General features: G+C 44.3%; 1 protein-coding gene across 2 annotated transcripts in view; it reads left to right on the top strand.

Moving 5' to 3' along the window:
• The window catches only part of LOC144934731 (glutamate receptor-interacting protein 1-like), a 272,140-nt gene that overhangs the window by 229,278 nt on the left and 17,930 nt on the right, over nt 1-24,932 (top strand). For both annotated transcript variants that reach the window (XM_078860808.1, XM_078860807.1), the window contains 4 exons: nt 8,253-8,397; nt 11,115-11,254; nt 13,821-13,997; nt 20,197-20,329. In XM_078860808.1, coding sequence (XP_078716934.1) covers nt 8,253-8,397; nt 11,115-11,254; nt 13,821-13,997; nt 20,197-20,329 — 595 coding nt within the window. The remainder of the gene's footprint in view (nt 1-8,252; nt 8,398-11,114; nt 11,255-13,820; nt 13,998-20,196; nt 20,330-24,932) is intronic.

The raw sequence follows: 24,932 nt of genomic DNA, 5'->3' as shown, positions 1-24,932 counted from the left end.
GTCCCTGGTAAATGGATTCGTTCTGCCTTTCGCAATGAGAGAGATTACTGGAGTACGTTCATAATTTGTGAGCGGCGTGGGAGGTTAATGAGTCCCTTAATCCAAAAGGGGTTTCCAAATGCAAAATTGCCCACACTTAATTGAAATACGAAAGTTGTAATAAGGACAGTGGTGAATGGCGAGCCTTCGCGACTGATTGAACCGCACTCCGGCGTCATGCCATGCAACAACAACAACAACAAAAAACCTTGCACTTTCTTTTGCAAAGTAAATTTACAAGGCAGATTTAGATGCCTGAGTCGTTGCTCATGCGTCAGTCACCCTGTAAGTGCCGCCAAAAGTCAACGTGAATCAAGCGATTGTAAAAAAAATGTTGATCTACATTCCTATGGCAAGGAGCCAGTACTTATGCAGGACACCCACTGTTGAATTTCACAGTGATACTAATTTCTTCAATAAGAGGCTAAGTCATGCTACAGGCAAGGTTTGATAATGCACCTGTTGACTGTTATTCTTGCTCACCTCCTTATTTCATAAAAATGTTTTATCCCGGTCTGCCTTCAGTAATTGCCCGAGATGTCCTCTGTTGTGTTTTCTGTTTGTGCCCCCTCCAACAATCATTCACTTTTGTTGAGAAAACTTGTGTCACGTGACTTTGTTTTGCTCACAGTTACATTTTGCTCCACTTTTCAACCTTATGAGTGTTCGATTCTTCAATTATTTCCCATCGTTTGTTGCGATTGATTGTCATACTGATGAACACATTTGAGATGGTTAACACTGTCACCATTTTCATTTAGGTATTTTCCACTTATTGGAAAAGATCCTTTAGTTCCACTTTGAATAGCTATGCGGATTATTTTTTGCATTCATTGGGATGTGGGAGTCACTGGTATGCCAGCATTGACTGCGCATATTTGCCTGGTTGCGCTGAGGAGGAGTTTATGCTGCTGGGCCTTCTCACCGAACTGTTTCGGTCTTTGTGGTTAGGGTGCGCTCCCCCCCAATGCCGTTCAAGAGACAGTTCCAGGAGTCTTAGCCAGCAGCGATGAACGAGGGGTGGCGATAAATGTCTCAAGTCAAGACAGCGGGTGACTAAGGACGGGAATCTTGGGAGTAGGTGGTGGCATCCTCTCCTTAACTGATGCTGCTGCCCTTGCCATTCATAGTGGTGGAGCATGCAGGTTTGGGGAGGTTGCTACTTTCTGTATTCAATCTCAGGGCAGCTTCTTCTTGGTTTTTTCGGTAAAGTCACGTAGAAGGGAAAAAATAAAAAATAATAAAATAATTCTCACGTTTTGGCCACAACGCAAGCAGCCGTCCTCAGGTGAAGAACAGGTCTGTCGGAAAGACAGCGTCTGAATGAAACACCACCAGGCTTGGAGCGTATATTTAAGCTGGGTTGGAGGGGGAAGAGCGCCTTGACAAAATAATTTGCATATCAAGAGGAATTTAGCATATTTATGGGAAATGCAGATATGGGATTAGTCATTACTTGTGGAATGCGTAGGAGGTGGGCGGGGGGTTTCAAAGTCATAATATGCCCGTGCATTATGCAGGATTAGCAGCATCAAAGGGAGGGAGTAGGGTTAGCATTAATAAAGGGAAGGAATGTTAATAGTATGGAGCTGCAGCACCTAAACCACCACGTAAAAAACTAAAGTATAAACTACATCAGTATCATTAGTATACTAAATATACTCTCCAATAAGCTGAGCTACTAACAGTAAGTAATACATTACAATTCTATGTCGCAAAAAATATAATATGCTTCTAGCTAAACTTTCGTCTCTTACATCACACGGGTCTACCCCGTACTATATACTGCCAAAGACAAACCCAACATTAAATTATATACTGTATTACTATACACCACCCTATACCTTCGACTATACATTGTAATATTACACTATGTATTATTCTACCCACCCTACTGTATACCACACTGCTGTATATTCACTATACAATTACGATACCATATATTACCTTATACAATGTATTAAACATTACACTTTTATACTATTTATTATTATACAATCTGCTATACACTATACTATAGACAAGACACTCTACAAATTACACTTATCTTTGACTGCAACATCGGATTGGGAACATGTAGACAATATGACTGCCTCTTCAGCTGCCACTATGTCGACTAAATGTAAGGACAACTTGATTTCCAAATTCAACCGCCTTTCTAACAAGAGACCGGACCCACACACCAAAAAGCTAGACGTTAACAAAGTCGTAATTAATCGCAGTAACAGTTCTATTTTAGCTAAAGGACTAAACTTTGCAGTCACACCTAGACACATACCAGTTAATGATATCATTGCCCGAGTAGATGTGGCTCTCAAGGGCCTGGGTCACATTGCTGCAGACGTAGCAAGATCTGAAATCGCTGCAACCCTAAAAAACGCTAAGATGCCAGCTAGCAACATCAGCAAAGATGAGCGTTTTGAATTAGCTCAATTAAAAAAGAGGGATGACATTGTAATCTTTTCAGCCGACAAAGGCAATGCCACTGTCATCATGGACAAAATAGAATACAACAACGAAATTCAAGAACTACTCAACGATGGCAGCTATACAAAAATAAAAAGAGACCCCACCATCAGCCTCGTCATTAAAACCAACAAAATCATTTCTGATTCAACCGCATTAATTGATCAAACCAAACAGTTCTCGTTGAAACCTTCTGCAGCCAGGCCACCAAGATTATATGGCTTGCCAAAGATACATAAAGAAGATACACCCCTTCGTCCCATTGTCTTTACTATCAACTCCCCCACCTACAAACTGGCTCGTTTTTTGTCTGAAATCCTGCGGCCTTTCACTGGAAAAAACACCTCTGCGGTACTAAACTCTACTGACCTGGTATCGACAATCAATGGAATTTCCCTGTCCCCAGACGACCTGCTTGTAAGTTTTGATGTGGTTTCCTTATTCACCAAAGTTCCTTTACCTGACACCATCGCAATCATTGAAGACTTGGTTCATCAAGGACTGAATACTGAGGTACCCCCCCTGGTGAGACACTGTTTAACCAATACATACTTCACCTGGAATGGAACTTTCTACAAACAAACTGAGGGCACCCCAATGGGCTCCCCCCTATCTCCGGTTGTAGCCAACGTTTTCATGGAGATATTTGAGACTGACGCCATCCAGACTGCCACTCTATGCCCGACCTTATGGAAGAGGTACCTAGATGACACTTTTGTCATCTGGGCACATGGCCGGCCTGCTCTAGACCAATTCCTCGACCACATCAATTCCATACACCCAGCCATCAGATTCACCATGGAAGTCGAAAAAGATGGCAAGCTACCCTTTTTGGATGTCCTAATTAAAAGGAGACCTGATGGTTCAATGAGCCACTCTGTCTACAGGAAAGCCACCCATACGGACGCTTACCTAGAACCGGATTCCCACCACCATCCATCCCAGAAGAATTCCCTCATCAAGACTCTACACCATAGAGCCCAATGCATCTCCGACCAGGAACACATTGCCAGTGAACTCAAGCATGTATGCCAAGCTCTTAAGGCGAATGGTTACTCCGACTACACAATCCCCAAAGCCATCACTCCAACCATCAAGAAGGATCCTGTTGAGGAGCCTTTCAAAACCATCACCTTACCCTACATTGCTGGGGTCACAAAAAAGATCTCGAAAATCCTGATTAAACACAAGATCCAGGTCCGATTCAACACAGTACATAAAGTCCGTGATCTGGTCCCGTCTGTAAAAGATGTGGTTCCAGACATACAGTACCCTGGCGTCTACAAACTAAGTTGCCTCTGTGGTAGCAGTTACATTGGAGAAACCAAACGACATGTCTCGGACTGCATCCGTGAACATTAAGCAGACCTGAAACACGGTAGGACAAACACCTCAGCCGTGGCAGATCACTGTTACAATTCAGTGGGCTCACATGACATTGACTTCTCCAAGACAGAGGTTCTCTGCAAGCCATCTGGCTACCATGAGAGATTCGTTCATGAGGCGATCCACATATACAGACACAGAGACAATTTCAACCGAGAAGATGGATTCTGGCTCAGCAATCATTGGAAGGACGTAATAAACCATTTCGGATCTTAACTGATTGTGTTCACGTTTATGGTGACTTTCAGACTGCAGTTCACTCACTGGCATTGACTATATATATATTATTCTCTGCAGGGAATGGATTCTTTGCTCCGCTGCAAGTCTCTGACCACCACTCTCCCATTGACATATTTAATTGCTTCCTCTTCGTACCTTTCACGTGACGGTCAATGGTATAGTGTATAGCAGATTGTATAATAATAAATAGTATAAAAGTGTAATGTTTAATACAATGTATAAGGTAATATATAGTATCGTAATTGTATAGTGAATATACAGCAGTGTGGTATACAGTAGGGTGGGTAGAATAATACATAGTGTAATATTACAATGTATAGGTGTATAGTAATACAGTATATAATTTAATGTTGGGTTTGTCTATGGCAGTATATAGTATGGGGTAGACCCGTGTGATGTAAGAGAAGAAAGTTTAGCTGGAAGCATATTATATTTTTTGCTACATAGAATTGTAATGTATTACTTACTGTTAGTAGCTCAGCTTATTGGAGAGTATATTTAGTATACTGATGATACCGATGTAGTTTATACTTTAGTTTTTGACGTGGTGGTTTAGTTGCTGCAGTTCCATACTATTAACATATTGTATCTGTTTAACACGTAGGCTTTCGCGACCAATATTGTTCATAATCAACGATTTTTTGGTTTAGATCGCGTTATTTATAAATGTGTCGTAACCCTCCACCACCCGACACGGCCAATCAGTAAAAAAAGTGTCACGTTGACAAAAGACAAATAGTTCACTGCTTTAGCCCACCGGTGTGTTGAAGCGTGAAACCACAACATTTACAATTTGAGTACGACGTTTCGCTGGTAATTGCATCCAGCATCATCGGGCAATTCGCCAGAATGGTGAGGCTCTGCTGTGTCTCCCGTTCTTATATAGAGCAGCAGCAGGGTGACGTCATCATTAACTCATTAACTCATCAGGTGCAAAGATTTGAGGGGGGGGTTATTGTAATTATATACTTGATTAGTAATAAGGCTATTGTTACGATGCGAGTTGTAGATTAGTAAACACAAGGGGACAACGCACACACAACACGCACACAAATAAGACTTTCAAAAAGTTATCTTTGTGTTTCAAAAAGGGTTGCCATTTCAAGGTGGTGCGTTCAATATCAACTGATCTTGCAAAGTAGTTGCTGCCGTCGAGTTACATGAATAAGAAATATTTGAGTCATTTATCTTCGTTAATTGCATAATCTTGCCGATGAATCTATTGACGTATACTTTTGCCTTTGCATATCAGAGTGTCATATGTTTGTTTAGAATTAAAATTGCTTAACACCAAGTGTTCGAGTGCTTCTTTCCCAGTCCATGCAAAACTGTCTTATTCATAAGAACTGTTACCTGCGATGAGATATGAATTTGGAGACCTAACATAACATAAACACACTAAGATAATCAATAAATGTTTAATCAAAGATAATCGGTTATCCCGATTGATACAACTCTAGATAACGAAACTAAGCTGAATTATCCTAACTGCACACATTAACATAATCGCAAGCATTCGCATAAATTACTACGATTATATCCGTGATTATCATAATTTATGCATATAATTACATACATTAACATAATTCATACGAATTACGCATTTTTCGATTTTTTTTGGATTTATATTACTTTTATCAAAATTTCATAATCCGGCATATACAACAACCATTCCTTCCCTTTATTAATGCTAACCCTACTCCCTCCCTTTGATGCTGCTAATCCTGCATAATCCACAGGCATATTATGACTTTGAAGCCCCCCGCCCACCTCCTACGCATTCCACAAGTAATGACTAATCCCATATCTGCATTTCCCATAAATATGCTAAATTCCTCTTGATATGCAAATTCTTTTGTCAAGGCACTCTTCCCCCTCCAACCCAGCTTAAATATACGCTCCAAGCCTAATGGTCACCTGAGGACGGCTGCTTGCGTTGTGGCCAAAACGTCGTGAGAATTATTTTATTATATTTAATTTTTATTATTTTCTTATTTCCCTTCTACGTGACTTTACCGAAAGATTTCGATTTAAAGCTTTCGTGACTGCAGGGATTCATCTTCTTGGTTTTTTCGGTAAAGTCACGTGACTTTACCGAAACAACCAAGAAGATTTACCGAAAGAACCAAGAAGATGAATCCCTGCAGTCACGAAAGCTTTAAATCGAAACTCAGGGCAGCTGTTCCATATTTTAAAATGGTTTTGATCATTTGTATATCGTTTTTCATTATTATTTTAAAAGGACAGGGTGGAGTAAATTTTGTGAGGATTACAAGAAAAATTTACATTTTATCTCAAAGAATGGTGAACTCTAACATTAAACGTTGAACAACATCTGACAGGTATTACAAGAAGCATGGGAATTACTCGGAGACACAGAGATGACAACGTGGTTTAGAGAACAGACTTAAAGTAGATGTAATTTTGATTATTAGGACAAGTTGAATAGGCTGGGGCAAGACATGTCATGAGCAGGGATGATAGCTAATCGAGGAGACTGGCGACGGAATTTCATCCAAAATGGAGGGAACACGCCGGAGAAACCAACCACTGGATATGGAGCAATGAAATTAGCTTACGCGGAAAGAAGTGAGATGGATCGTGTGAGGGACGGTAATGGCATTTGGGAGTCTTCCTTCATCGGTGAATAAAACGCGACTGATGATGATGTTGATGATTGTTCGTCAAGCGCTTTAGCCACAGCGCCACTTAACGTGTAAGGGCTCCGCGCTTCGAGCACTCGGGGCGTTAATGGCCACCCACAGCTGGGGTGGCTTCCTGTTGAAGGGTCGTGAGGGAAAAATTCATCCTCGTCTCTCCTGCTGCAGACTGCTTATTCCATTTCCTGGAAGCCTGTCAGCTCGGAGATCGAGCGGTGTTTGTCAGCGAGTGAAACTTAGCCCCTTTTTGTGAATATATTTTCGTTTAGTAACCTTGCTGAAGAAGCATCGTCTTAATGTAAAATTGTAGCACAATGTGTTCTGCACTCTTTGAAAAATGCAACGGCATACCGTTACTTCTTTCACTCTTGAATATATAAAAGTTGCAGCGAGGGAGAGGGTCCAACTCACAATCTCCTCAAGTACAACCTAGGGTTGCCGCAATATGATGATGGTTTAATGATATATCGGACGATATGAAACATGATACTAATACCATCCATTTAGCACAATATTGTCAAATCGTGATTTTGGTTGCTCAATTAAGTTTTTATATACTTTATTTAATTTTGGGATGACCTATTTATGAAAGAACTAAAAGTAAAGTTGACGCTATTAATGAAAGTTCAACTTTACTTTTAGTGTGCGCCTTTTGGCGTCATCTGGTCCAACACCATGTGAGACTAGGCTCTAAGGAAAGCTGTCTCGGTTGTGGACCAATCATCTTCAAGGACAGTGCATACATTATCAGAGTTGTGTTTTTTGTTTGCATTATGACTGCAGGTTATTGTGGTCTATGCAAACATGACTCCTTGTAAAAAAGGCGTCAGTTTTGTTGCCAGATAAAAGGGTAAAAAAACAATTATCAAAGTTCAACTTGTTGAATGGTTCATGGAGTAATTGACGACACGTCTACTAGATGACGTCATAATTTTCCGACAGTTCGTGCCGAAATAAGCGTTTTAGATTATAAAGTTATAACGATAAGAAGACATAAGATGGGCTTGCTTTGAGTGATTTGCATTTCAATGACTATTAAGACATCTCTTTTCCTATTCGAGGTATGTTAAAGCACAACATAATATAGATGTGAATGCAATCACAAAGTTATGGGAAACTGATATTGAGATAATCGGCACATTGGGAAGTGTGACATTGAACTGTATCGTTAAAGATTACATTGTGGCAAAACTCAGTCCGGAGTCGACTCGGTCCAACATCTCTCTGAGGACGATAGAACTATTCCTCTTTGCATGAAGCAAGTAAACTAATCCCTGCCTAAAGAATTTGGCATTTCCAGCAAGGGCTGAGGAGTGCCTTGGGGAACGAACACGCAACAGCGCTCGTTTGAGCATTGTAACAAGACGCGACCCCCCTTTTGCTTTGTGCGTCCAGAGGCATCGCAGCACTGTTTGGCTCTCTGTGACGCCGTCCCCGTTGCTAACACTGCCGTTGCTGCAGATGAGCAAGAAGCATCGGGAGCCATCAGCTACTCGGTGGAGCTGAGGCGACATGGCGGTCCCCTGGGCATCACCATCTCGGGCACAGACGAACCCACGGACCCCATCCTCATCGCCAGCCTCACACCGGACGGCCTCGCAGAGCGGTACCTGTAGTGCCCCGCGCCGCGGCCACAAAGTCCGACCACAGCACTGCAGTTCGTTCCATTGAAGATGTGTCTGATGTCTCACGTGGTTAGATTGAAAACGCATTTCTTTACAGCTGCTTTTTGTGTTTAGTTTGTTGTCCTTCCCTCTTGCCTCCGATTCGCACAGTTGGCTACGTCAGAAGTTCAACATACATACTGCACACCAGCCGCCGCTAGTTACGATTGTCTGTTTGAACTTGATTTATGGTGTTTTTTCTAGTTGTATAGCTGCCGGCGTCGCGTTTTGAGACACGGATCTCTGAAGGAGTAGTGCAATCTTACGTCTTTGAGAATGGCCTATGGAACCGGATAACCACAGAGTTATCTCTGAGATCCCTTCTTCAAGTGACCTCTGTTCCACAGTAGAATGGGCAAAACTTTTACACCTGCTCACAGTATCAGTAATGTTAGTCACATCACAGTCAAACCATTGTTTAAATTCTCAGGCTCGAATTTATCCAAAACTAAGTGGAGAACCAAATTACAAAAAATCATGTTTATTTCGTGCAGTCATTGGTGACCAGGCTGATAGGATCAGTTCGATACATGCGAGAGCCTAATTTAATCACAGGCGGTTGCCTGGATTCAAACCCAGGACCTTAGCAGTGCCAGCTCGGTGCTCTGACCTCTGACCTTTGACCTCTTGACCCCTGAACCACCCGGCCATCCCCCACTCGTGCCCTCAGAGTGACGCCACTGAAGTGAAGGGATGGCCTGGAAATTCAACAGTCAGGAAGTGCTTCCCATTACGCCGGGGACCAATCGTGGAAGGTGTCATCCAGAATTACTCACGGATTCACTTCAACTGGCCTCTCATCCAGCGGCACTATAGAATATAATAGTGCTGCTGCTTAATCGTCTGTGTAGAATTGCTCCCGATATATGTCACCCTTTATATTTAAATTGTAGACATTATAACCATCTTGGTAGAATTGAAGAGACAATTTTTGGAAAATAAGAGAACCTCGTTTGAGCCTGAGTGACTTGAACCTGGTGTCTTAGCAGTGCTTACTCACTTCTGAATTATGAACCATGTCACCCTTTAGCTGTTTTTGTGTTAAAATACTGTTAGGTGCCATGTTGGCGAAATATTAACTACCTTGCCTGATATACAGGAGCTTGTGGGTTTGATCCTGATGCCTGTACAGTATATTTGGAGTTTGCGTGTCTCACTCCCCGCGGTCGCGTGGATTTTTCTCAGGGTCCTCCGGTTTTTCCTTCCACATTTAGAAACATGCCTTTAGAGTATTTGGTAACGATACATTTCCACATGATAAGCCACTTCATTGAGTTATCATTTGTGGCCAGGTCGCTTTTTAAAAAGCTACATAGCTCAGTGGGCCTTACCTGGTAAAATATAATTATTAGTTAAATAGTTATACTCTTTGGGTCTTTTGGTAAAGTCACGTAGATAGAATAAAAATTATAAAATAATAAAATATCACGACGTTTCGATCGCAACACAAGCAATCGTCTTCACATGAAAAAATACAGCAGGCGGACGGCTGAGGAATAAAGAAATGTAGCGAGAGAGCTACTGCAGCCAAAGGTTATATACGTTTGAGATGGGTACAACCCAAGAGTAAGTCGGCGGACTGCCTCAGCAGTCTGCCTGCTGTATTTTTTCACCTGAAGACGATTGCTTGTGTTGCGATCGAAACGTCGTGATTTATTATTATTTTATTATTTTTATTCTATCTACGTCACATTACCGAAAGACCCAAAGAGTATGAATTCCTGCGGTCATGAAAGCTTTAAGTCAATTTAAATAGTTCGTTTCCTACCTGGTCTTTCCTTTATATTTGTATTCTTTTCCAGGAAATATTACTGATCTTTAAAATTATTTTCTAGAGAGTCCCGCATTAGGATATTTGGCCAATTTATTTCACTACGTGTGGGAGTCTGGGTATATGTTATTCTTTGGGGAGCATTCGTGTAGCGGTTAACCTCCCCTTAAATGAGTACCTGGTGCGGTGTGTAAACATCGCCACTGGTGAGGCGTAGTGCTGGCCACCCACCCTCTCGTGTGCTGTCCCGGCCTTCATAGGTGCTGCTTGCTAACAGCACTTGCCCCAACAGTGTGTTAAAGCTATGGGGGGGGACTTTTTCTTTGTTTGTAATTCTGAAAGTGTGGGATGTGGGAGTCCCTGCAGACACCTCACATTCTATGCAGGTCAGAAACTAATTGGATGCACTCCCACCTCCTGACCACCTTTCAACCCCACAGGTGGCATGTTTCAGGCACAATATTATCACGGTTGGCGACGTACTGTACGAAAGAGGTTAAACATTCATGCATAATACAAGATTCAATCTGAGTGATCCACCAACCCCAGACCTCTAGAATAGCGGCATGCACCGTCGTGCCCAACTTATAATCGTTTTTTTGGATTGTTTCTTGTTGCGACTTGCTGACTCGCTCCTACTGAACATCTATAAAAAAAAAGAGCTGAATAGCTCATCGGATTCCTCCTCCAGTCTAAGTAAAGATTCTGATTCTGATGTCGTTAGTGGGCATGTGTGCATGTCCATCGGGAGCACGAGTGCTGCATTGGAGTTATTTATTTTTTGGTTTTGGAGAGATACTTATTTGCCAACTGCCCTTCCCTCCCCCTTATAACCCCCCCCCCCCCTCCCCCACCGTTGTGTGACACGATGTGCTCTGAGCGCGGCAGAACCGGAGCAATTCACGTCGGCGATCAGATCTTGGCCATCGACGGGATGTCTCTGAAGGGCAAGCCGCTGAGCGAGGCCATCGCGCTGCTGCAGCGAGCCGGCGAGATTGTGGCGCTCAAAATCAAGAAGCGCACCGCAGGTCGGCCCCCGTGACGCGTCCGTCTTTAATCCGAAGCCGTCACTGTGCGGGGACGCATCAAAGGGATGCGCGCGCGGATCTGGCCGTTTGGGATGAGAGGGCCCGGTTGAATTTTCTGAAAGAAACGATGCTCAAAGCCGTCAACGCATGGCTTATTTGTATTTTTTCTATTTATTATTTTATCAGCGATCTAAAATTTGATTGTGATGCAGCACACAGTGGGCTATATTTACAAACCATTTCACGTGGTCTCAAGCATGCGTTTTATCAGCAGATGATGCATTTTGCAAAAATCAACCCTCGTGAATTGGTTTAAGAGACATTTTGTCCCTTCATTGGATTTTTACTTCGTATGAATACACTTTATATAAATTGATTTATTTATTGATTGCCATGTGGTTGGGTGGAAATCTAATAATTGAACACATGCAATCTGCAGATTTATTGGCAAATGTGCCACGGAGCCGTGAGTCACATTTATTTAAGTTTCTTATCTCGTTCGAGAGGCGACGCTTGGGCCAAGGCTGAGTGACAACCCCCGAGTGCAGAGCCGATTGGTTTGTGACCCAGATTTAGGTCTCTCCCCCCCCCACCCCTCGCCCTTTCTCAAGACGAATCTTCGTGAGATCGCTGCCATGCAAGTTGTGCACGCCATCTCAAATCGTCTCTCTATCCCTTACTCGCTCTCACGGTAAACAGTCGCTTATCTAGGAGGGCTTCACCGAGTCTCAAGAGTCCTGCTTGACAAGCCCGGGCCCAGTTCCTCATTGAGGGATTTGCTTGTGGAAGAAAAAAGGATTATCCTGAGTAAAAATATCCACATTTCACGGGAACCCAGATTAATCCCTGGGGAGCTATGTGGGCTGATACACTTCTGAATGCATCTCAGTGAAATTACGTACAAGTGAACCTTCGTTCATATTCGAGCTGGTCCAAACACGACCGTGTCATGCCGTGTAGCAGTTGACCTACATGCAGAAGGTCAGGAGTAGAAACTCTGGTTGGAGGTTGACTGGCTATAATCCCTCTGGAGGTTAATAAAAATAATTACCACCATGTGGTCAGTTAATGGTTGTTATCCTATGCAGAGACTGATCTTCTGCCATCATCATGTGGAACTTCCGCAACTATGTTGAGGCACCAAGGGAGATGCACTCGATCCAAAAGTTCGTTCGAAAATATCTTTTTATTTAATAGAAAAAAAACATAGCTTACTACCGTATCTGTAATACTGTGTGCATACTATGTATATGTTCAAGTGAGATAATATCTCGGAGCAGAGAACGACAACAGCAGGCAGCCAGAAGCTTGTAGTTGGAGGCAGCATTTAACACGTTGGTGCCTTATTCAGTGTCTTTAAAAAGCTGTGTTTTTGTAATTGTAACCTTTTGCTCAATCACACAGAGTTTGTCGTTATTCCTCTGGGCACGACGTGCCTGGGTACGTGCTGTGCCTTTGCCTGCTTACAGATGGCGATGTGTACCCTGCCGCCATTCTGTCACAAACACTCATCCTCACTCTGGATGTCTTCCCACCAACCCCACACACTACAACGCAGCCCCTTTCATACTTAGCGCCTCTCTCCTTGATATATTACCCCCCCCCACGCCCCCCCCCCCCCAAACATACACGAATTTTTATTCAAGTTTCAGTTCGGCGTACAGAGGAGAAAAATAAATCTTCATATGCGGGCGGAAATTGAATCTCGAAACGTCACAGAATTCCTTGGCCAGATATCACATATATTTGATGACATATCGCAAATGCTGCACGGCCCCACCTGGCTTCTGAATAAAAGTATGAGCCGGGGGCTACGTGGAACGTCTTGATAACACATTCCATTAACTTCTGCTCAAAGTGTTATTTTTTTATTATTAATGGACACTACCTGCGCTCAAAATTACTTCTCTGAAATATGCGTCACGACGGTGTTATGCCCCCAGAGGGTTTCGCGGCGATTAAGAAGGGACTGGGAGGCTAGCGGTCGTTGGGAGGAGTGTGGTAGGATGCAGCTTCGCGGTGTTAACTACCTTGCCTGGTATACAGGAGGTCGTGGGTTCAACCCCAACCCTCACGTCTGTATATTTGGAGTTTACGTGTCTCTCTCCCTGTGGTCGTGTGGATTTTACTCCGGGTCCTCCGGTTTTCCCCTCCACATTTAGAATCAACATGCGTTTAGAGTATTTGGCTGCTAGAAATTCCCATATGATGATAAGCCACTTCGTTGGGCTATCACTTGTGGCCAGGTTGCTTCTGAAAAAAGGGCTATAAAGCTCAGTGGGCCTTACCTGGTAAAAAAAAAAATTTGTTTCATTTATCTGGTTGGCATGGAAGAGGAGAGGGGCTCGATAGGGCTTTCCCTTGAGAAGGCCGTTCAGCCAGCAGTGGCGTCAGCAATACATTGCAGGGCCTGCGCCTTTACCACCTAGGGAAATGAGATGCCGCCCTAGCACGGCATGGCTGCCCACGTGGATGTGCCAGGCCTGTGTGTGTCTTGCTCAACCACAAGAAACCCAGCGGCGGGTGGCAGCAGTGCCGGCGCGTGTGTGTGTGTACACGGTGACAGATGGCGGCAAGGAGGCCCCGGGCACGCTGGGGGACGTGAGCGACTCGGACGAGGACGACGGCGGATTGGGGGGCGCGCGTCCTTCCCGCCTCTACCCCGGTGCCCTCACGCCGGGCTCGGACAGCGCCCTGGGCTCCTGGGATGGCTCGGCCACCAACTCCAGCCGCCACAGCCACAGTGAGGGAGGGCCTTTGCGTGTCCGTGCGGCAGGGCCCCCTGCAGCCCCACTGCCTGGCGAACGGTTCCCGATGGTTATTAGAATCAGAATACAGACCCCCTGCGTTATATACGAGTCTTCTCACCAGTGTCCAACTGGCAGTACAAATGAGCACCCGATTCAAGAGCCGAATGGCTCACAGGGCTATACCAAATAAATTAAATGAAAATGAGTCCCACCATATAGTCGATGAAGAGATAAAGTGTGGGTACTCCCACCTCTTCCAAGACGTCTGACCAACGTCTAAAAGAGTAGACCAAATACCCTCTAGATATGCGCTCTCTCTGGCGGTCCCTCCAGCGGTGGCTCTTCCTACGGCAATGGAGTGAGAGAGAAATTGCAGGGCTACAACCTGCGCCTTAACCCTGTTCGCAAGCCAGTTCGTTGCAAATGAGAGGACACACCGCTGGCCAGTTGCGTGAACCCCTGAAGTGAAATATCCTAATTTAAGTTGACACTGATTTACCGTAGCAGCTGAGGGAATTGTTTTACTTTAATTTGCTTTGTGCAGCTGACCCAATTCTATTAGGGGAGCCTCCGTTTTGCTCAGGGCTTCAGCTGTACAACTCGGAGAGGGGGACAGTCGTAGTCTGACGAACTCACGTGCAAGTGGGCACACGCGTTAGAGACGCATGCACTTAAGCCGGCGTCCCTTCATTCTACCACGCATGTGCTAATTGTGCTGCAGACTCAGCGTAACATTGTTGGGTTGGATTTTTTTACATTGTAAATATTTTGTTACTAATCTCGTCCAGGAACATTGCCTTGGTGTTGGTAAGCCATGGGCCAAGTTTCTTTGCACTTGCTTTCGAAATTTTGTTATTTTTCGTGAAAAGACATTAAGTGTCCTGAAACTTATGGACAGTTGGACGGACTAATTTTCAGCCTCAGCAATAAGTGATCTTTCAATTTCCGAATAAATAGCCGCATTTTGACAAAGCAGGTGTTAGAAGGTAGATTTGTGTTTTGTTTTATTATTCTCCTTACCTCATTTGGACCATCAAGTGTGGTCATATTAAGAGTCTTCTGACTGTTGTCATCCCAGACCCTCATGACTTGTCCCATTAATGTTTGGCTCGTGGTTACATAAACCCAAATGCAGTTACATAATCAATTAATGTACCATTCGCAAAAACGCCGATGCAATAAATCCCAACAGCTGATTGGGCTCTGCAGCAACAAACAAAATCTACTTGTCTTATGCAGTCACTTTCAAAGTAACATTTAAGGAGCAAACTTAGTTTTTTTTTAAATAGCACTTTGTCAAAAAATGTTGTCCGCTGCGTAAGTTTTATTTTTTCGCGATCGTGCAGCACAGCTCCCTCTCGTCTGTGCCTTTGGGTCATAGCGAACAACACGCGGAGGCATCCCGGCCGCGCACCGTCGCGAGTTCGAAATAAGCGATGGGCGTCGCAGCCTTCCTCACGGGCGGCAACGGCCAACGGCAGGGCAGAATGCGCGATAGCAGATAGCATCGTTACGCATTCTGTTTATCGAGCATAACAATTACCTCTGTCATTGTACCCCATCTTGAGTTGTCTTGGTGTGGTCTAGGACTGTTTTTGGAGTTGTTTTGTTGTCTTGTCCAAGCTTTCATTTAGTGTTGAAATAATCTAAAGCATTTTATGCACTTATGCAATTTGTACTTATGTATGCTATTTATTTATTTAGTGACTTGCTCAACCTTTTCTCTACTTTGCACCCCTATGTGTACAAGAGAAATCTGCGTGATCCGCCAAACCCACATCCAAACCACTCGAACACAGGAATGCACCATCATGCCCGACTTATTGTGTGCAAGATGTTTACTTGCTTGCCATTTTCACTATTTTCCACTCCTATCGTGTGTTTTTGTATCGTTGTAATGCGCTAAAAGGCCCCGACTGAACATCTTTGAAAAAAGAGCTTCATAGCTCATCGGATTTCTCCAGTCTGTATAAAGATTCCGATGTGCCCCCCTTTTAAAGGTCACTCTCCAGGGTCTCCCCCCTACTATTGTGATGTAATTTAACCCCCCCTCACCCCCCCCCCCCTCCCCCACACGTGACAAAATGAGTAGAACCGGCCGAGTAGCTCAGCGGTCGAGTGAGCGGCTCGCAATGGAACGACTGGACGTTCACATTCCTGGTTGGGAGGTTGACTCAGCCCATCATCCCTTGGGCATGAGTAAAATAATTACCAATTTGCGAGGAGGTCAACGGCGGTCGTTCCAATGGGAAAGACCCGCCCACGTCCCCCACCATAGGAATAGAGGGTTTCCGCCTACTGGCTCCGCAGGAGATGAACACCAATCCCTCAGCGCTCATTTTTGTAGGAAATAACTTTGACTTTGTTGTGAAACCCGTTTAGCCTCCCCACATGTCAAGTTTTCTGTTGTCGCCGTGACCCCTGAGGATTATCCTAATTGACTGCCCACCGAATGGTGCAGCATCACCGGCTAGTGAACATTTTATTGACCTTGCCGGGGATGATTGGCCGAGTCCAACCTCAAGCCCCCCCCCCCCCCCTAAAATTGAATGCATTCATGACTGTGAAATGCTTGCACTCTTTGGTCGAAGTGATCAATTTCCAAGCCAAAGTACCTTGATGTGAAACAAATTACCGGGGTTCCACAGCACATGCTCGCTTTGGTAGTAGCCGTGAGATATGCAAGTGAGGTTTTTTTCTAAATAATTTTGTTATTGTCTCCAAACATATGTCTGTCAACCGAGTTTGTTCTCTTGATATACCCACAGTATTCAATCTCTTACTCATAAACGCCTTCTTACTTGGATTCTGTTGTGGTATTATTGTTTGATCTTGCTCTGCGGTCTACTTTAAATACTCTGAAGCCTCATTGAATTAACTTTCACAAAGTCTGTTAATCCATTTCATTGCATGTGAGATAATCCTAAATTACATGGGAAGGGTGTTGGTATATATATAATTTTTTAAATCGTATATTTCAGTTTATTCCAATTGCTATATCGGCTTCACGTCGTGAGCTAAATAATACATCTGGGAATCTCACGGAACAGCGTGGCGTGTGTGTCCAGATTGCACCCTGTGGAAGATGTATTTCACAGGCTTTACCCGAAAAATCTTACATATTACGGGAGATATACTTTTTACAAGAGAACTTCTATTAGGTTGCCTCATGACTGTCAGCCCGACATTAAATATACATTTATTTTATTATTTCCCAACCCCACAATGTTGTGCTAGCCATGTCACGCCACAAAGCAAAGTGTGATTATGGATCTCTTGTGGTGCAGTGTGATTACAGATCTCTAGTGGTGCAGTGTGATTATGGATCTCTAGTGGTGTAGCGTGCTTATGGATCTCTAGTGGTGCAGTGTGATATACAGATCTCTAGTGGTGCAGTGTGATTATGGATCTCTAGTGGTGCAGTGTGATTACAGATCTCTGGTGGTGCAGTGTGATTATGGATCTCTAGTGGTGCAGTGTAATTATGGATCTCTAGTGGTGCAGTGTGATTATGGATCTCTAGTGGTGCAGTGTGATTATGGATCTCTAGTGGTGCAATGTGATTATGGATCTCTAGTGGTGCAGTGTGATTATGGATCTCTAGTGGTGCAGTGTGATTATGGATCTCTAGTGGTGTAGCGTGCTTATGGATCTCTAGTGGTGCAGTGTGATTATGGATCTCTAGTGGTGTAGCGTGCTTATGGATCTCTAGTGGTGCAGTGTGATTATGGATCTCTAGTGGTGTAGCGTGCTTATGGATCTCTAGTGGTGCAGTGTGATTATGGATCTCTAGTGGTGCAGTGTGATTATGGATCTCTAGTGGTGCAGTGTGATTATGGATCTCTAGTGGTGCAGTGTGATTATGGATCTCTAGTGGTGCAGTGTGATTGTGGATCTCTAGTGGTGCAGTGTGATTATGGATCTCTAGTGGTGTAGCGTGCTTATGGATCTCTAGTGGTGCAGTGTGATTATGGATCTCTAGTGGTGCAGTGTGATTATGGATCTCTAGTGGTGCAGTGTGATTATGGATCTCTAGTGGTGCAGTGTGATTATGGATCTCTAGTGGTGCAGCGTGATTATGGATCTCTAGTGGTGCAGTGTGATTATGGATCTCTAGTGGTGCAGTGTGATTATGGATCTCTAGTGGTGCAGTGTGATTATGGATCTCTAGTGGGACAGTGTGATTATGGATCTCTAGTGGTGCAGTGTGATTATGGATCTCTAGTGGTGCAGTGTGATTATGGATCTCTAGTGGTGTGATTATGGATCTCTAGTGGTGCAGTGTGATTATGGATCTCTAGTGGTGCAGTGTGATTATGGATCTCTAGTGGTGCAGTGTGATTATGGATCTCTAGTGGTGCAGTGTGATTATGGATCTCTAGTGGTGTGATTATGGATGTCTAGTGGTGCAGTGTGATTATGGATCTCTAGTGGTGCAGTGTGATTATGGATCTCTAGTGGTGTGATTATGGATGTCTAGTGGTGTAGCGTGCTTATGGATCTCTAGTGGTGCAGTGTGATTACAGATCTCTAGTGGTGCAGTGTGATTATGGATCTCTAGTGGTGCAGTGTGATTATGGATTTCTAGTGGTGCAGTGTGATTATGGATCTCTAGTGGTGCAGTGTGATTATGGATCTCTGGTGGTGCAGTGTGATTACAGATCTCTAGTGGTGCAGTGTGATTATGGATCTCTAGTGGTGCAGTGTGATTATGGATCTCTAGTGGTGCAGTGTGATTATGGATCTCTAGTGGTGCAGTGTGATTATGGATCTCTAGTGGGACAGTGTGATTATGGATCTCTAGTGGTGCAGTGTGATTATGGATCTCTAGTGGTGCAGTGTGATTATGGATCTCTAGTGGTGCAGTGTGATTACAGATCTCTAGTGGTGCAGTGTGATTATGGATCTCTAGTGGTGCAGTGTGATTATGGATCTCTAGTGGTGCAGTGTGATTATGGATCTCTAGTGGTGCAGTGTGATTATGGATCTCTAGTGGTGCAGTGTGATTATGGATCTCTAGTGGTGCAGTGTGATTATGGATCTCTGGTGGTGCAGTGTGATTATGGATCTCTAGTGGTGCAGCGTGATTATGGATTTCTAGTGGTGCAGTGTGATTATGGATTTCTAGTGGTGCAGTGTGATTATGGATCTCTAGTGGTACAGTGTGATTATGGATCTCTAGTGGTGTGATTATGGATCTCTGGTGGTGTGATTATGGATCTCTAGTGGTGCAGTGTGATTATGGATCTCTAGTGGTGTGATTATGGATCTCTGGTGGTGTGATTATGGATCTCTAGTGGTGCAGTGTGATTATGGATCTCTAGTGGTGCAGTGTGATTATGGATCTCTAGTGGTGCAGCGTGATTATGGATCTCTAGTGGTGCAGTGTGATTATGGATCTCTGGTGGTGTGATTATGGATCTCTAGTCGTGCAGTGTGATTATGGATCTCTAGTGGTGCAGTGTGATTATGGATCTCTAGTGGTGCAGCGTGATTATGGATCTCTAGTGGTGCAGTGTGATTATGGATCTCTGGTGGTGTGATTATGGATCTCTAGTGGTGCAGTGTGATTATGGATCTCTAGTGGTGCAGTATGATTATGGATCTCTGGTGGTGTGATTATGGATCTCTGGTGGTGCAGTGTGATTATGGATCTCTAGTGGTGCAGTGTGATTATGGATCTCTAGTGGTGCAGCGTGATTATGGATCTCTAGTGGTGCAGTGTGATTATGGATCTCTGGTGGTGTGATTATGGATCTCTAGTGGTGTGATTATGGATCTCTAGTGATGTGATTATGGATCTCTAGTGGTGCAGTGTGATTATGTAACTGACCGTATCGCCTCCCCCACACTGGGTACAACCACCACATTGCAGGTCACGAGACTCCTCTTTCTGCTTCTTCCCTGGCACTACGCAAACTTTCCTTCCCATTGTCCCTATTCCTTCAAAAGCTTTTGTAACAATCAAACAACAACCTTGGCCCAATTTAAATAACGTGTTGCACGTACTCTTTCCTATCACTACTTTGATAGTGCTGTTTTGATGCTGGCCCTTTTAACGGCTCGGGCCCTGGGTGCCCTGCGCCGAGCAACAATGTTTTAACCAAAAACGTCGGGCGATAAAACGATGACGTTCGACGATGGTGATGGTGTGTGTGCCCCCCCCCCGCCCGCCCCCACCGCCATGCTTAGGTGTGAAGGACGAGCGAAGCTCAAGCCCGAGCGTGCACACGGCGGAATGCAGCGGCAATGACGCATCGCACAGGGACGGCTCGTCCCTCGGCGGCAAGAGCCCCGCCGCCACCGCCGCCTCCCCGGGCCTCACGTGAGCGTCGCACTGTTCCCAATCGACCGCTCTCATCGAACATCCAGGCCACAATCTCAACCCTGCACGTTTTCGAGCGGTGGAGGATTATTTTTTACGCTCCATTCGCGTCACTCGCTGCCTTTTCATTATATTTTCGATTTTTTTTGGTTGCAGATTTCACTGGGTGTGAATCGCAATCGCTGCGGCCACTCAGCCGACTGATAATTTACACGGTCTACCGTGAGGGTATCTCGTGAGGTGTTAATGGTGACTGATTCCTCATTCATTTCTTGTGGGTCAGATTGTGTAGGTACAGTATAATGACAATTACATTTAAATTAGCATTATAGCTACGTGATTTAAACTAAAAGAAACGTATTATATGAATTGTAATATTGGTTGTGAATGCCGACGTATAAAATGAATAGTGGCTGTTTGGCCAGGTGGCTCTTGTTGACGTATAGTTGACTCACAGTTGGAAGATGACAAACCATTCACATGAATGCCAATATCACAGAAGCCAACAAGTGGTTGTCCAGTGGATAGACTGCCCCCCTTTCATTGGAATGTAGACTCTTCACCGTAAGCAAATGGACACATGTGGGAATGAGCATTGTCACATCCTCACCTGAGCCGGGAGACGCTTGATTTTTAACTGTCTTTTGACGTCATTCAGAGGCAGCAGTCGCCAACGTTGTGCCTGATTGTTAAATGCTACCCACGTGTCGATGTGCTGTCTATCAAACACAAAGCCAAATATATATGCCAATCACAGAATGGACAAAGTTACATTTACGTAACATACTTTGTCAACATTGTGTAAAAATATGCAGTCATTATTTGAACTTGCTGCAATGGTCTTCTCTCGTGAAAAATCGATTATTACAGTGGGCTGTTAGCTGGTTAAGTAGACAAACACATTTTGCAGTCAAATATATATACTTATTGCTTTGCTTGTGGCTGTTGTCAACAACCAACTGTCATGGACGTGGGACATTGAGGACAGGGAGGACAGCTGTCCCCAGACTTTTGACCATCATGGCTAAGCTACAGCTGTGTGCCAACAGCCATCAGGGGCCCCCTATGGCTACTCAGTGTGAGCTGTGGAATTCGAGCTCCGCTAACAAAACTAATTCAGCGTCTACATGTTACCTACGAAAGTCTGAACGGAGCAGGAACCTGGGGTTCCTGATCGTTTGGCCAAGTCCCCTAATGAGTGTTTGTGCACATGGTGAGAGGATTCTGCACAATCTGTAGAAAGCCGTCGGTGTCGCGCACACACACCATCGCTTAACGCAGTGGGAGCCTCTGGCGATTGAATCTTTCATGTTAGCTAATCTTGCACGGTAGCACACACACAACGTATCTCTTTCCAGCCAAACATTGCTTCAACTGAAGTTTTTTGGGGATTTCTTTCAAAGAGCATTGTTTTTTAAAGGCAAAATGCAAACCTGATTGAGTACAGGCATTTGTTTTACTTCTACTTAACTTGAATGTAAAGGAGGTTTCATGGGCTAAATAGTTTGTTATCCACATACACAGTTGCGCAACGGCATGTCACGGTTTTTCAGGAGTTTATTGTTCACCGTTAAACTCCTACCATTGCATGCGTACACCCCGTGTGTTCCAGGGTGCCTACAACAATTCAAATGACAGAAAAACTACAGGCAGAGACGCTACTAAGTGATAAGCAAACCCGGCAATCACATTCCACTGAAAACCCAGAGGTGTTAACATCGCTGCCACTGACAGTACGGTATTAATGGCAAGAGCGAAAAATTAAGGAGCGAACACTGACACACAGTGGGCTTCCGTAACCACACTCGCGATTAGAGAGACAGCCTTAACATCTGGATTTGCGTGGCATTATCGGCACAAGGAAATCAATCGTTTGCGTCAGCGGGGGTGGGGGGAGGGGCAGCTCCACAAGACTTCACACTCCGCAGTGATTTACACACGAGGGGTTCCAATTAAATTGCCCCACATGGTGATGCGGGCAAAACAGATAACAGAGCCGGTAAATTGGATAATTATTGACAACACTGTCCCAAGTTTAATAATGTTACGTAGTCCGAGCAATAAAGTATAATCAGCTCAAAATATGTCGCTTATCTCTGATGCGTTTCAGGAGAAGAAGAAAAAGATGTATTGGTCATATCTACTGCAATCAATGTATGGATCTTATCTGTGGTACGTAATAGGATCATCTGGCTTCCAGGGGTCAAGGAGGGGTCACGCGAGTCATGACACTCAGGCTTGTGACCACAGTAATGAAACAAAACGTGAAATTACGTGCAATATTTGCATGAGAATGATGGTTTGGTCTTCGCAATGCTGTTAACATCCTAGGCGACAAGTCCCTTAAACGTAAAGTCCTTCTTCTCTCGACTTCCCTCCAGCCACTGTTCATAACCTTCCTCGTGCCATCCTCGCCCCCACTCACCCTGCTTGTTCAGGAGCATAGATACATAAATGTGCAGGTCTGATAAAACTAACAAGAGCCCGTGGGCCAGAAACATGTAAATAAATAAATGTAGTTATTAGCGAGATTTACCAAGAATAAATATATTATAAGAGACCGGAAATCAAATCGTCATGTATTTACGTAAGAGACAGAGAGATGTATTCAACAGAGAGATAGCAGACCTGGAAATGTAACTGTAATTAGAAGACACATAAGAAATGGACGAGAGCAGGAGAGACTCATAGAGGAAGAGGGCTCGTGCTGCTCCACTCCATGTCGTTCTCACTCCCGGGCCGCACCCCCACGATCGCCCACCCTCCCACCCCCCCCGCATCACGACAGACCCTACGCATTGACCTCGACGGTTAACCTCATTATTTCACACAGTCATGTAAAATTATTAACTTAATTTAATTTTAAAGTGTGGGCAGTGAACCATTTTTAATGGCAAGTCCATGTAATAAATGAGTTGGCAGGCTATGGACTGGTGTAACAAAGCTAGAGAAATTCCCTTTATCCTCCGGAAACCATAGCAACACCCACCAGGGCCCGAGGATTTTTACGTGGGTCCATCCGGCACTTTTCTTGGCCCAAATTTTTTTAAAACCCCGAATGAAAGTCATGGCCTTATAGCAACCTCCAACACTGAAGGACATTACTAGAATGTTTTTTTTTACAGTACATGAAAAAGTTATGGTGCGTCGTTAATGAAAATGGGCAGTAGTGTGGTGGTATCATTAATGGAAAATAAATTTTGCCAGTTTCCTCCAAAAAAAATAGAAAACAGTAATGATGTCAGTTTCTGCATTGTAGAGTTCCCTTCGAGCTGCCTTTGGCAATATATTTTCTGTCTCAATTGGGTCTCAACAGAAACTGAATGTAGATATAACGTTTAGAAGAGCTACCAAATTTTCATAACGGCTCAGCTGCTTTGTGATTCGATTTGGCAAAGTCTACGCGACCTTTTGCCTGATGTTTAAGTATGCAAAGTGGCAACAGAAGGTGCATGCAATGTGAAAACATTCAAGACGCAGCATGCTGCCGCTCACCTACCATCACCCCCAAAAGCAGCAGTGACATCACAGCAGTTAAAAAAACACTGAGCTGACCGAGTGGATCACACGGCTAATGCTTCGCCCACGACAAAATCATCCTAAATGCACCCAATCTCTGGTCATATCGCAAAAGCTAAGCAGGTTAGACATCCTGGTCACAGTACGCAGTGGAGTGAACAGGAGAGGTTGCCAATTGTCGCAGGCATAGGGCAGCGGAGTGGTCAGGACGTGACGGTGTTGTCACTTGCTTGCTCTGTGTGTGGACTTTCTCTGGGTTCTCCCGTGTCCTCTGACGTGAAACCAAAACGCTCTTTTTAAAAATCTAAAATAGCCAAACATCCCCAATGCAAGCAACCTGCAGAAGGGACTCGGAGACTCGGCAAGGTTTTTTTTCCCCCTGGCTGGGTATTTTGGCGTTCGGCATTTATTGCTTCCACTTCAGAACACTTCAGAGTGCAGGATCGCCAAGACGCTGTGTTGGAACTGCAAAGCGCCACACCGAGGGTGGAAGGCTGCTTCTCACTCGTGGCAATGTGGAGTCGCTCGGCGTGGTCACCAGTGACCACTGAACCACGAAATGGAATGCGTAGTAACTTTATGAGGTTATGCTCTGTGAGGACTTGTCTGATGTGCTGTTAACCAGGGGCCATTTCCCCCCCAAAAATGTCCCCTTTTACATAACACTTCCTTTTAAGGCCAGAGTGTTATCGATGGCTGCGTTGGGGTTTGTTTGGTTTATTGGTACAGAGTGAACTGCTCACATAAGAGCACAGCCTAGCGATTTTTGTAAGGTGGACCCTTAAAGGACCATTGATATCATTTCAGGAGATGTTTCATCTTTGGATGAATTGCTTCTGTACATTCTTGCCTGCCTAGATGGCAGTGTCACAGTCAGGATGTGTGATTAAAAATACAAACCCATCTCCAAAATAATCATATTTATTTGTGTGTATGTATGTATGTGCATCGTCGTTCATGCAAATTCCATCTCACCGTGACTGAGGAACCACAAAGCTGGAGGGCATAAGCCAGGTGGTGAGCCGGCACTACCAACAATTGCCCAAGCTCTGCAGTTCTCCATATATTTAGATGTTTTCGGGCA

Source organism: Lampetra fluviatilis, chromosome 11 (assembly GCF_964198595.1).
Source record: "Lampetra fluviatilis chromosome 11, kcLamFluv1.1, whole genome shotgun sequence".
Taxonomy (NCBI): Eukaryota; Metazoa; Chordata; class Hyperoartia; order Petromyzontiformes; family Petromyzontidae; genus Lampetra; species Lampetra fluviatilis.
This window is presented reverse-complemented; position numbering and strand designations above follow the sequence as displayed.